Source organism: Oncorhynchus tshawytscha, linkage group LG18 (assembly GCF_018296145.1).
Source record: "Oncorhynchus tshawytscha isolate Ot180627B linkage group LG18, Otsh_v2.0, whole genome shotgun sequence".
Lineage (NCBI taxonomy): Eukaryota > Metazoa > Chordata > Actinopteri > Salmoniformes > Salmonidae > Oncorhynchus > Oncorhynchus tshawytscha.
In genome coordinates, this window is record NC_056446.1 from 40,583,519 (window position 1) to 40,596,961 (window position 13,443).

Below are 13,443 nucleotides of genomic sequence, written 5' to 3' on the forward strand. Positions count from 1 at the left end.
ATTATGATGGGAATTCCTGCGAAGGACTGTGTGTTTCCTGATAACAACGGTTCTCTCGGGTTCTCCCTCCACTCGCTCTGCCTGCCCTGCTTTGTCTTTTTTTCCGGGAAAATCTTCCAGAGAGAAACCCGACACTGCCAAAACATCTCCATGGAGACAAAACGTCTGAACTCTCCAAATATGGACATGGAAGTGCAACGCAATCGTGTGCAGCGTAAACACGTCGTGATGTAAAAATACTGCAACCGTACACTCTGTGCTGTGTGCTTATCTGAAATTGCCTTGACAGGGAGAATATTGGCAAGAGATTAACGATAATGAATCATTTACATGATCTCGTTGTTTTAAAAATACATGTTATCCTTGATGAATTTATATAGTTCCAATATTACAATTATTTATGGAAAGAGAATTTGACATAGCTGTAGGCTTTCATAAGAAGTAGCTTATATGACCTATTCTGACAGAAATATCATTATAGGCCTATACAGACCTGAAGAACAGCCTATATATGAGAATGCAATGTATTCCATTAAAACAGTCAACAACTAAGATTTGTCAATGGTATATTTTTATTTGTGTGTTCTATTTTTTTAATTTTTTGGCATTTGACCAAGAGTTAGTCAAAACTTTGAATGTAAAAAAAAATAATCTATGTCATAAAATACATGTTAATAAAACACATGGCACTGTGTTTTCAGTGAAAACCTGAAAGAAATCTCACCTTACAGTAAAATAATGTCCACATTACTTAAACTGTAAATTCACCTGTTCAGACACAATCTGATAACGGCATCCACACAAACCACAGTCTAGTTTCACATATATATTTAAGGATGAAACACAAAAATGTAGCACCATTTTGAATGGTATGATTTTTCATGCATTTAATGTTGATACAATACCGACAATATACACATGTATCTCTCTCAAGAGCAGTGGTGTAAAGTACTTAAGTAAAAAATACTTTAAAGTACTACTTAAGTACTTTTTTGGAGGTATCTGTACTTTACTATTTATATTTCTGACTACTTTTAAACTTCACTATATCCCCCCCCCCCCAAAAAAAAAAAAAGTGATTTTACTACATACATTTCCCCTGACACCCAAAAGTACTAGTTACATATTTAATGCTTAGCAGGACAGGAAAATGGTCCAATTCACACAATTATGAAGATAACATCCCTGCCCAGCTCAACTGCCTCTGATCTGGCTGACTCACTAAACACAAATGCTTGGTTTGTAAATGATGCCTGAGTGTTGGGAGTGTGTCCCTGGCTATCGGTAAAAAAATAATAATAATAATTAAACAACAAGAAAATGGTGCCGTCTGGTTTGCTTAACATAAGTAATTATTTATACTTTTACTTTTGAGACTTAAGTATATTTTTAGCAATTACATTTACTTTGAATACTTAATTATATTTAAAAACCTAATACTTTTAGATTTTTCTACACAAGTAGTATTTTACTGGTTGACTTTCACGTTTACTTGACTCTATTATGTTCTATGAAGGTATCTTTCCTTTAACTTAAGTACTTTTTCCACCACTACTCAAGAGAGTGAACAGCCCTCACAGGTGCACCAATATATCTGGAAGAAGTTAACACTGTTACAGTCACAGTAACCATTTAATTTGGTGCTAAAGGTTAAAGGTTAACAAAACATCTGGGGATAGATAGATAGATAAATAGACCATAGCTTATTGATTCAATATCAACCTCATGGACCAGTTTCCCAGACACAGATCTAGTCCTAGTCCTGGACTAGGAGAGCACTTTCAATGGAGAATCATTATTGAATATGCTATTATTACTTTTTAATAAGACTAGGCTTCTTCTGTGTGTGGGGAACTGGCCCTATTTCTCCAACCAGTTCATAACAGATTCACAAGGCCAACAGAGTGGGAGAATTGAGACTACCGTTAATCGAATCAGATCTACCGCTAACAACTCCTTTGAGACCCTCGGAGCTCTCACAACACCCCTTCTCCTCAGCCACATGATCTATCTCGGAGTAATTGAACGAAAACACAGAGCGGTAATAACTGCTACATGTAGGACTGTCAGTGGAAGTCATCATCGTGGGGGTGCAGAGGGGCTCCAGATCATTAGCCACAGACTTGTACAGGGTCTCCCAGTCTGAGAGGCAGAAGGGGCCCCCGAGGAGGTCGATATCGGGAACGGACGGGGCGGTCTCAGGGGCCACAGCCATGTTGAGTTCCAGACTGGGGACCAGGTCCTGTAGGTCACCCTGGTCGAAGTCTAGATCCTCCATGGGTTCTTCCTCAGCACTGGAGCACAGTAGGATGTTGGAGTTACCCAAGATTGCCGAGGCTGAGATGGAGATGCTTGGGACGGGGACAGTGTCCATTTCTTGGAACAAGGGGCCCTTGGACACAGTCACTACTGTCGCATTGCCTTCTGGGAGTTGGAGTTTGTCTGCATTCTCCAAGATGGAGAGCAGCTGGGCAGAATCTGGGGCGTCTTGTAGAATGCCTTCAATGTCATCGTCGATCTCATTTTCGACATCGTCCTCAGCGACCGCTAGTTTGCAGGCTGGTTGGTGGGTGGATAGGATCTGTTCCAGTCTCTCTTTCTCTTTCAGGAGGTGGGCTATCTCTGTCTGCAAGGCCTCTTTGTCCCCCTCAAGCTGATCAGTTTCCTATATAAGGGGAGAACCACACATCAATCAATTAACACATTTCTGAAATAACAATTAAAAAAAGATATGTGGTCTAGTACGAAGTATGGAGAGCCTCAATCACTTTGGGTAAAATCCATTCTGCTTCGCATCTCCATAAGGACATAACAGTAGGTTTTTTTTTCAGATGAAACCAAGGTGCACTTACGGCTTGCAGGGTGTCGGTGAGCTCCCTCCGTCTGTTGCGACACTTGGCTGCAGCGACTTTATTCCTCTCTCTCCTGATATTTCTCCTCTCGTCCTCTTCTGATGAAGGCTAGATCAGTCTCAACAAATGAGAACCCTGTCAATGCATATCCTGACCTGCATGAGGAATCTTGCCATCTCATCACTTGGCTAATTCAACATTTGGCAAAGGGTGGCCCTAAAAAAAAAAGAAGCCTACACATCCTTCAATGCAGTGTCAGAAAATATGCCATTGTTAAAGAATGTAGACTCTCCTTGGCTAGGATACACATGTAATGTGTAGTGAGAGGCTCTACACCCAATCAATCACTGAGACGTGCGTAAAATGCTACAACATAGGCACAGTCTACCTGGTAGGTCACGTGCACACACGCTCATCAGACATTCAAGATTCTTTTTTTTTAAAGATGTATCAAAATTCTCCTTGATATTTAACAAGGCTTGCCTGTTTTTTCCCTTTCTTGCTGCCTTCCACTCTGGAAGACAACTGGGTTGCGCCATGCGCTCTGCTAAGCTTTGCACGTCCACTGGAGGAGGAGGAGGAAGAGGAAGAGGAGGAGGAGGAGGAGGAGGAGGAGGAGACTGATGCTGATGTGATGACGGTGGTCTGTTGGAACATCCAGTGCAGATCCAGGGAGGTTGAGATTGCAGTCACCGTTGGAACAAAGGGAGACTGCCATGGAGAGTCTGTTTCTCCGCAGACATCCTGCAAAAACAATACAAGGAATGTTGAATTTATTGAATCAAATCAATTGAATCCAATGATGTGCAAGGTTGACCTTTCCAAAAAGGGGTGTGATGTGCATCAATGATTTGGTTTTGGTGTGAAATTAATAGCACTATTTATGGAGTATCTACAAAGATAATTCTGTACTAATTTTTTATTATCATTTTAAATGGTTTCTGACATCACACATAATGAATCAATGACAGTCCATCTCATGATGCCAAAAATAGCTACACCAATCATCATCATCATCATCACCATCATCACCATCATGATCTATTGGCATGATGGCATCAGTCAAGTCTTAAATTATAATTTGGTCAACATGGACCTTCTATACCACGCTAGGAATGTCAGGAATTTGAAGGTAATCAGTCAACAGTCTGACGGTGCCATGTAGGCTTGGACTGTACGGTACCTACCTACCTATCTACCTACCAAATAAAGGCATTTTCAACATGCCATAAACATCTGAATATGTAATAGGTAATGGTGCTGACAATGCTACATTTCACAGGAGCGGTTCGCGATCTAGTTGGCTAGAATCACCGTGTCTTATTAGTTAGGCCTAATATGCAATTATTATTATTTTTTGTTAATAAATTATTGATTTAGCCACAAACTCAATGCAACACAAACATAATGAATATTTTCAAAAATGCCAACGACAATTACATTCAAATGTTTTCCTTTTGTTTCTAATAAGATCCTAAAAAAAATACCTGCGACATGTTGCTGTCCATTGACGATTTGTTCCTGTGTGAATCTGGAGATCGCTGGCTACACTGGGGGATATCTCCGGTAGGCGATGCTGCGCAGGTGCTGCTCGTACTGCTGCTGCTGCTGATAGACGAGCTCGAGGAGTCATCGTAGTCTGGGCTCGAGTCCGGATACATGATGATGCCTTATCAACAAAATGTACTAACAATAAAACTTTACAAAATAAATCACTATCCCTATTAAATGATCTTATTCTATAATCTACTGTCCTGCTGTTGTCACCTCTGTGCATTACTTTCACCGCTTTCAAGTGAATGGTAGTAGGTGCAGATAGTGGAGCGCGCCTCCTTTTATTGTGAGCTTGAATTTTATTAATGAAATATGTGTGGAGAGACGGTACCATTCCACAAAGAGGGTAGGGTGTTATAGGCTAGAATAAACAGGCTTGTTTTAGCAACGGAGCTGCAATATTACCCACACACATTTTAAACTGAGATGATAACTGTCTCAATGTAATTCAGATTAATTGTACCGCTCAAATATGACGACATTGTTTGTATGTTGAGGCCCTCTTCAAGAAATTGATGCCTACATTGTAACCACCAACGTGTGAATGAACTACGTCACATCATAGGCTATATCCTGTGCAGTAGTTTGCATTACACACGTTATAACCTGTTCCCTTTGTAAAAACATTGTTTCATAATACACACATGGCCACGTTTTAGATAATGCACAGAACATATACTGTATGTACCACACTATATATAGCCTATACTGAAATGGCTTTGAAAATAATTTGCCAATCTTGTATTCCCTATAGACTACAGCAGTGTTTCTCAAACCTCTCCTCAGGGACCCCCAACTGTTCCAAACCTCTCCTCAGGAGCCCCCAACCATTCCAAACATCTCCTCAGGAGCCCCCAACCATTCCAAACCTCTCCTCAGGAGCCCCCAACCATTCCAAAACTCTCCTCAGGAGCCCCCAACCATTCCAAAACTCTCCTCAGGAGAACTCTCCCCAGCCGTTTCCTTGTTTGTGATCTATTCCAGAACTAGCACACCTGAGTCAACTAGTCAACTAATCATCAAGCCCTAGATTATATGAATCAGGTGAGATAGTTTAGGGATAAAACAAAACATCTGGGGTTCCCCGAAGAGTGGTTTGAGAACCACTGGCTACAGCACTGACCTACAATGTCGTCCAAAACACAGCAATCCCCTGTTGGCTTCCGTATCCACACAACCTAGTATTATAATATTTGATAACCTGTGTTCTTTGTTATAATCATTCAATAACATCAGTACAATTGTGGATATATCTGAATAGAATAGCAGATGTTTTCTGCATCCACTCAGGTAACAAGGTGCAAATCTGTCATTCTGCCCCTGAACAGGCAGTTAACCCACTGTTCCTAGGCTGTCATTGAAAATAAGAATTTGTTCTTAACTGACTTGCCTAGTTAAATAAAGGTAAAAAAATACAAATACATTTTTTTAAAAGATGTTTTTTAAACAGAAAATGAATAAAGTGTTATTCCTGTTATAACATACATTTAAAAGGGTTTCGATTGAGGTTTTGTACCTTTGCAAACCTGCTACAGAGACACCTCTCTAGTTGTGAGATTTTAGCTGTGATAATTATTAATGCATGGCCCACAACGTGAACTATAGCTCCAGCAACAGACTTTACGCAGACAGATAACCAATCAGAGAGGACACCATTAGGACCATATGTGGAGTTTCCGGTTCACACGTTGCGTCATATTTGAGTGAGGGGCTAAAATTCGACCATTCAAACACTGTGGCATAGCCTAGAGAAAAAAAAAATGAAATTATGCCTTGAAATGAACCCGTGTCCGTCATTCATTCTATATATAGAGGCGTCATAACGTTGTATAACATATTCATATAATAATGATTAAATCCTATTCTTGCAATTTCGTGACAGCTGCCGTAGACTATTATTATCAAGGAGTTGGAGGCAGCGTGTCCTGGACTACGTCCCAAATGGCACCCTGGGATAGTAGTGCAGCACTAGGGAATAGGGAGACATTTGGGACGCAGATATTTTTCATTTTCTTGCACATGAATGGTCTTTTTCTAAACAGGTACTTCAGTAAATATTACGGACAGCTATTTTTTATTTTATTTCGGATGACCTCACAATTCCCCTCAAGCAGTGGCCCGGGGCGATAGATCCATGGAACGATGGAACGTGAGAACAGAATAAAGAGACAGACAGACGGGGGCCTCCCTGTGAATGAGGGTCTGCCTAGCGCTTCCCGGCAACCACGCCCCCTCTATATTTACTGGTAGTTCATTAGGGTGGTCTGCACTCTCTTTCATTCTGTCACCAGATCGCTGGTCGGTTTAGGGACTGAGATATGAGCTTCAGACAATTATAGACCCCTGCCCTAAGTTCAGGACAAATACATGTTTTCACTGGGGTCACTCAAGCGTGAATGTGGGAAACGCTTTGGAACTTTGGAACGCTATATTTAGATCTAGAACTTATTAGGGATCAATAGATGACATCACTGGGATTTTGGGAAACCGAGTGACAGATCACAACGTTTAGCCGACCCGTTGATGGGAGAGAAGTCTGAATAGGCAACTTTTTGTGCACTGTTGAAAAGAAGCAACACTTCAAAGGACTTAGTTTTCCCGATTACTTTAAGTTGCATTTATGGGAAGGTTAATTCTGATAAAGGCTCAAAAACACTTGAATACTCACAACCAATGCATAAACATTTCATTTTTCCATTATAGCCTATAACTCAAGCATTTGATCTCAAGCATAAGATCCTGTGGCCTAAAAGGAGCATGCTCTGATGTGTACAACAATTTCATAAAGCTGTCTGAGTGACTATAAAGTAGGCTCCGCTTGTGTAAAACCTTGACAACATACATTGTATTTAGGCCTATACAATGACTGGCAATACAGCCTAAATAAACTGCAATTGACTGTAAATTCATAACATCTGAAATCCACTCAAGATAAACATTGCATTAACGCAAGCCCTGTAGTCCGATGTTGTGTAGGCCTATATTGAGTCTTGCCAACCACTCCGGCTACCTAAATAAACAGTTGTCAACTAACTATGCCTTCCTTTCCATTTGCTCCGCTCTGAAAGACTGCTGTGCAAAGCCAGAGCGTCACTGATGCGAAGGGGTGGAGCGTTACCCGGACAACGCAGACTTGTTCAACAAAACACGAGCCGGTGAAACACCGCCAAGCACCAAGTTTATAGTCCCGCCGAGAGGACGCTTATAGGGCATATTTAAATGCGTGGGGGGGGGGACCCTTTTGTAGACTACTGGTCTATTAGAGTGACGTTTTCCATCCACATCTAAACATGTTTATTAAAAGCAGAATAGAAGCAAAACAATAGTTTGTTTTGTACATTAGGCCTATGAATAATAGTTTGAGATGTTCTTTAGCTACATTCATGCCTATCCAGGATTTATAATCATACCCCCCCCCCTCAAAAAAAAAATGAAGTCCATATTAAAAGGCTCAGCTGTCTACTACTGATTTATTTACTTCTGTGTGTTTTGAGCTGATGAGATACACATCGTCTTACCACATTCCGTCCTAATAGAAATTCTAGTAGTTCTGAAGAACAGGGATCCCGACAGTCACTACGAGGCTACTGCATATAAAGCACTCATAGGGAACACCTTCGTTATGACTATCTAATGCGACGTAAGACGACTGCACTCGACCACAACAATGGAAAAGTATTTCCTGACCGACTTGTTGCTTCACTTGCTGCCATGGCCCTCGCATTACCTCACCTGGAACCGAAAGGTACAAACATTGCCTCGGGCCAAAGTACATGTTGTTGGCCTCAGTTACAGCAGCTGCATGGTATTATTATTGATCTCTGTTTTGTGATTTGTGCAATAGTTCTAGAATGCCCGTATTTCTATAGAGCTATTCTACTCATCTCATATGTATATACTGTACTCGATACCATCTACTGTATCTTGCCTATGCTGCTCTGTACCATCACTCATTCATATATCCTTATATACATATTCTTTATCCCCTTACACTGTGTATAAGACAGTAGTTTTTTGGAATTGTTAGTTAGATTACTTGTTCGTTATTACTGCATTGTCGGAACTAGAAGCACAAGCATTTCGCTACACTCGCATTAACATCTGCTAACCATGTGTATGTGACAAATAAAATTTGATTTGAATTTGATTTGATTTTGATTTATATGCATTACACGTAATTGATCAGTTTTTCAGGTATTAGTAACACCTGTACATTGTTGAATCAGTTTACACTCGTGAGGAACTTTAGCATATTTTCAAGGACCTAACTGAAATTACATGTAAATACTACATAGGCATCGGGACCCTCCTAAATTCTACCCAATGTCAAGTTGTTCAATATTTTCTTCAGTAAATAGGGAAGTTGCGTATATATATATATATATACATAAATAATTTAAACTTTCTTTAACTAGGCAAGCCAGTTAAGAACAAATTATTATTTACAATGATGAGGAACAGTGGGTTAACTGCCTTGTTCAGAGGCAGAACGACAGATTTTTACCTTGTCAGTGTAACGGATGTGAAACGGCTAGCTTAGTTAGCGGTGGTGCGCGCTAAATAGCGTTTCAATCGGTGACGTCACTTGCTCTGAGACCTTGAAGTAGTAGTTCCCCTTGCTCTGCAAGGGCCGCAGCTTTTGTGGAGCGATGGGTAACGATGCTTCGTGGGTGACTGTTGTTGATGTGTGCAGAGGGTCCCTGGTTCACGCCCGGGTATGGGCGAGGGGACGGTCTAAAGTTATACTGTTACATCAGCTCAGGGAATCAATCCAGCAACCTTTCGGTTACTGTCCCAAAGCTGGTAATCAATTATCATCAGTTATTCTGGGGTCTAGATTAGGACTAGGGTGTGCACCATATTGGTATTTAAAATAGGCATAGGGCCTGTAGGCTGTGAAACTAACCTGCATAGGAGAATTAACGTATATTCCACATCATTACCATGGGACAATATAGGTCCTCTGGTAAAACACAAATAACACAGCATTAAATCCTATATAAACTATTGCATTGTTGTTGAAAGTAACTATACATAATGTTAACCATAAATAGCTTTACTTTGTTATATTCTGCCATAGCTGACCATTTAGTATCCCATATTCCAGTTTTCACAACAGCCAGTTAGTTCTCTGTTGTCTTTCCTTAACGTCATGTTCCTGTCTAGGTTCAAAATATACAGGTTAATTAAAACAGGAGGATTATAATATCCCAGAACTCTTTGCAATTTAGCAACGGCGCTAGTAGTTATCAATGGAGCTGGTCCTATGAATTGGTTTCTTTTCGGACGCTTCTGTATGGAATTACTTCATCGTCTTCAACCTTCCCATCTTCAATAGTTCTGCGTTTCCCAGCAGGGCCCGCCCATTTAACAGGATGCACCATATAAGGTAAATTACGTTGACGGGATCTCCTTCTGGAACGTTCCATTTCTTGAGAAAGGGAACTTTGAAGTTCTAACTTTTTTTAAACCATTTTTTTGTTGCCAATAAACACACAATAAAAGCACTTTTAAGCACAAAATGAATTTATTCGATAGTTAAAAATGTGTTACAAGTCTCATCATTTGTGTTTAGTATTTTCATAAACCGTTGTTATGTTGTGCTCCTCACCCATTCAAGGAAGGTACGTCCCAATTTTACGTCACGATTATTTCCTCGTCAGACGGTCTGCAAAGCCTATAAAAACCATACGAACTGTCAAAGTCGGTAGTCAAACTTTCCGCAGCAGAAGAGCGATACTGTAACAAACGAAAGAGACATCAGCTAACCTGCCAAAAGGATCACTTGACTTTGACAGCTTTAGCCGGGGCTTACTTTCGTTTCACTTGATTTGGAATTTTATCGAGTTTCTTCGTGATCTCCTGAAACGATGATGTACTCCGCTTTCAACACCGACTGTGACTCTTCTTCTCGCTGTAGTACAGCTTCTCCATCCGGCGACAAGCTGGTTTACTTCAACTCTCCTGAGGGATCCTACTCCAGCATGGGCTCTCCTCAATCTCAGGTATATACATCAGTCAATGTGGCGTATTGCCTTTTTACAATTACATTAAATACCTGTTTTATAAGTGTAATAACCACGCAGTAATGATGGATTATAAAACCATGCAATTCCAGCGATACCGTATGCAGCTAAACCTTTTATCAAATCGTATCTTACACTTTAACATGTTATAACAATGCATGAATGTGCATAGTAGATGTTGACGCATATAAAGCTAGACGCTTCTAAAGTCTCACTGTTATGCTCTGCAACAGAGCACTGGCTACACGCTCCTGTAGTTCATTCATTTAACAAGCAGCGAGGAAACTCCAGAGAAGTTAAGCGTCATAGCCTACATCACTAGGGATATTTATAAACACTATGGCTTTTAATAGACCGACCAACTGACTAAATTCATATGCATGAGTGAAATGATGCTGGTGCATTGCTTCAGCAGCAGTACCACCCACCCTCCTTAGTAGCTGACCCTCTCTCTATATACATTCTACTGTACTGACTGATTTACCCTCCTTCTGCAACAGGACTTCACAGACCTGAATTCAGTGTCCAGTGGTCCGTCCTTCATCCCTACTGTTACGGCCATCTCTGCCAGCCCAGACCTGCAGTGGTTGGTCCAGCCGCTATCCTCTGTGGCACCTTCTTACAGAGCCCATCCCTACAGTGCCAGCCCCCCAACCTACACTAGAGCCATGAGGAACAAGGGCCACAGCTCTGGGCGCAGAGGCAAAATGGAACCGGTAATTCTAACTGATCTTAAAGCTGGTCTATGGGACTATAGTGTTGCAACAATGTATGTACACTGCTTTCGTTTTGAATATGGAAAACCGTGCATGTAGGGTTTAATGATGACATTTGCATTGAATTGGAGAACTACAGGGACTTAATTTTCTTTATTTTTTTCTTCTATAGCTTTCGCCTGAGGAGGAGGAGAAGAAGCGAGTCCGTAGAGAGAGGAACAAGCAGGCAGCAGCTAAATGCCGCAACAGGAGGAAGGAACTCACCGACACTCTGCAGGGTGAAACCGACGAGCTGGAGGACGAGAAGTCCGCTCTCCAGAACGACATCGCCAACCTGCTCAAAGAGAAGGAGAAATTAGAGTTTATCCTGGCAGCCCACCAGCCCATCTGCAAGATCCCTTCTGATATGGACACGACTTTCCCCTCCATCTCTCCCTCCCATGGGGTCTCCATCCAGCTGTCCCCACCACAGCGCATGGTATCCAGCTCCGCCACTCCCCTCGCCTCCATCCCGTCCACCTCCACCCTCTCAACCTCTGCCTCCATATTCTCCAGCAGTCCCTTCCTGTCCACTGCCTCCTTCTCCGACGTCAAGATGGCCGACCTGGACACAGCCTGCCTGGAGTCCCTGTCTCTCCTCGTCAAGACGGAGATGGAGACGGCCCGGTCGGTGCCCGAGGTCGATCTGACCAGCTCCCTGTACACCCAGGACTGGGAGCCTCTCTACAGTACAGCCAATAATGACTTTGAGCCCCTGTGCACCCCCGTGGTCACCTGCACCCCATCCTGCACTACCTATAAGTCTTCATTTGTCTTTACCTACCCAGAGGCTGAGGCTTTCCCTACCTGTGGTGTAGCACACCGGAGAGGCAGCACCAGCAATGACCAGTCCTCTGATTCCCTCAGCTCCCCTACCCTCCTAGCCCTGTGAGGAGAACTTCAAGTTGAGTTACCCAAATGGCTCTCTATATAGTGCACTGCTTCGGGATCTGGTCAAACGCAGTGCATTTGAGGACCCCCCCCCTTTCCACACAACACAACTTCCTCTAGAGCACATTTGGCACTTCATGTACAGTGTTAGATGTGCAGAATGATCGCTGGGCTATGGACTTGGACACACAACCAGGAAGCGCCGCATTTGATTTGTTTACCAAGTTGTCTCGACTATAATCGGTTATTACTTGCCTCTTTCAACTCTGTAGCAAGTTAAAGCATGTTTAACTTATAACACATAATAGTTTGGGTTTACAAACCGTATATTGATTTTATGGCTCTAGATAACAAAGTTGTTAACTTATATTGCGCTGAAGAACAAGTCATCTTGACCAGTTTGTTTTCTGATTGATGGAATGTGAACTTGTTTGTGGTATATATAAAAAACAAAACATGATGAGCTTCTCTAACCATGGTCTGAGTGGTCTATATCTTAGTATGAGTTTTCTGTGAAAACGTTAGTATTTAATTTATTACATGTATTTTTGTATTTATTTAAATGAACTACAAAGCAAACAACCTTTGTAAACCTAACAAATAAAAAGGAAATGAAATATTTAAAAAGATCTCTTTGCTTCTTCCCCCTTTGTCTAAATAAACACACAATTTGCACTGAAATACTTTATATAGTATATCGAATAACAGTGTTCTATAGGGGCATTTACACAATTGTCTAAAATTGGACCATAAAAATATAATTATTTTTTATAAAGAAAGCCCTTTTTACATCAGCAAATGACAAAGTGCTATACAGAAACCCAACCTAAAACCCCAAACTGCAAGCAATACAGCTGTAGAAGCGCCGTGGCTAGGAAGAAGAAACCTAGAGGAACCAGGCTCTGCGGGATTGGCCAGTCTACTCCTCTCCAGGATCTCCATGCGTTGTCTGTTTAATGTTCCATCGCTCTGTTGCCAAGGTCGACTCAACGTCAGAGCGCTCTGACGTCAGTGCGTGCTTATCCGTTGTTTTTTCTCTCACTGGGCAACGGAACGCTGCGCCGTGACCTCCACTTCCGTGCCCAAATATAGATGTTGCTGCCTCAACGGCTGATAATATTTCTGTAACGTATTCGGCTTAAACCGCGTTGGCAATCAATTGCTTTCCACTTTTTTTTAACCCGTTTTACATGAGCAACTATGTCAATCAGAAGATTTATATATTCTCTTCTGCATCACAGGATGCTCTCTCGCGCTGTCGGGATGCATGCAACAGCACACAGCATTTGGAGCTAATTAGGGTTTAGCTAAATGTCTGACAATGGTCTAACTAGATGCAATCTTGTGTTTTTATTATGAAGGAGT

General features: G+C 41.6%; 2 protein-coding genes across 2 annotated transcripts; one reads left to right on the forward strand and one right to left on the reverse strand.

Moving 5' to 3' along the window:
- Positions 1-1,402: 1,402 nt before the first annotated feature.
- LOC112236219 (proto-oncogene c-Fos) lies at positions 1,403-4,888 on the reverse strand. Its single transcript, XM_024404798.2, has 4 exons — positions 4,340-4,888; positions 3,336-3,596; positions 2,853-2,960; positions 1,403-2,665 (listed from the first exon to the last, which is right to left on the reverse strand). Exons 1-4 carry the CDS (start codon positions 4,511-4,513, stop codon positions 1,889-1,891), a joined length of 1,320 nt encoding a protein of 439 aa, XP_024260566.1. The 5' UTR covers positions 4,514-4,888; the 3' UTR covers positions 1,403-1,888.
- A 5,217-nt stretch (positions 4,889-10,105) lies between these two features.
- fosab (v-fos FBJ murine osteosarcoma viral oncogene homolog Ab) lies at positions 10,106-12,551 on the forward strand. The gene is made up of 3 exons (XM_024404799.2): positions 10,106-10,411; positions 10,933-11,148; positions 11,321-12,551. The coding sequence occupies exons 1-3, from the start codon at positions 10,277-10,279 to the stop codon at positions 12,077-12,079; spliced, it is 1,110 nt and encodes a 369-aa protein (XP_024260567.1). The 5' UTR covers positions 10,106-10,276; the 3' UTR covers positions 12,080-12,551.
- The last annotated feature ends 892 nt before the right edge of the window (positions 12,552-13,443 follow it).

Coding starts and splice junctions, on each gene's coding strand:
- LOC112236219 (XM_024404798.2), bottom strand. CDS start 4,513: ATGTATCCGGACTCGAGCCCAGACTACGATGACTCCTCGAGCTCGTCT. Junction 3,597..4,339: donor TGGACAGCAACATGTCGCAG/GTATTTTTTTTA, acceptor TTGTTTTTGCAG/GATGTCTGCGGAGAAACAGA. Junction 2,961..3,335: donor GCAAGAAAGGGAAAAAACAG/GCAAGCCTTGTT, acceptor AGACTGATCTAG/CCTTCATCAGAAGAGGACGA.
- fosab (XM_024404799.2), top strand. CDS start 10,277: ATGATGTACTCCGCTTTCAACACCGACTGTGACTCTTCTTCTCGCTGT. Junction 10,412..10,932: donor TGGGCTCTCCTCAATCTCAG/GTATATACATCA, acceptor CTTCTGCAACAG/GACTTCACAGACCTGAATTC. Junction 11,149..11,320: donor GCAGAGGCAAAATGGAACCG/GTAATTCTAACT, acceptor TTTCTTCTATAG/CTTTCGCCTGAGGAGGAGGA.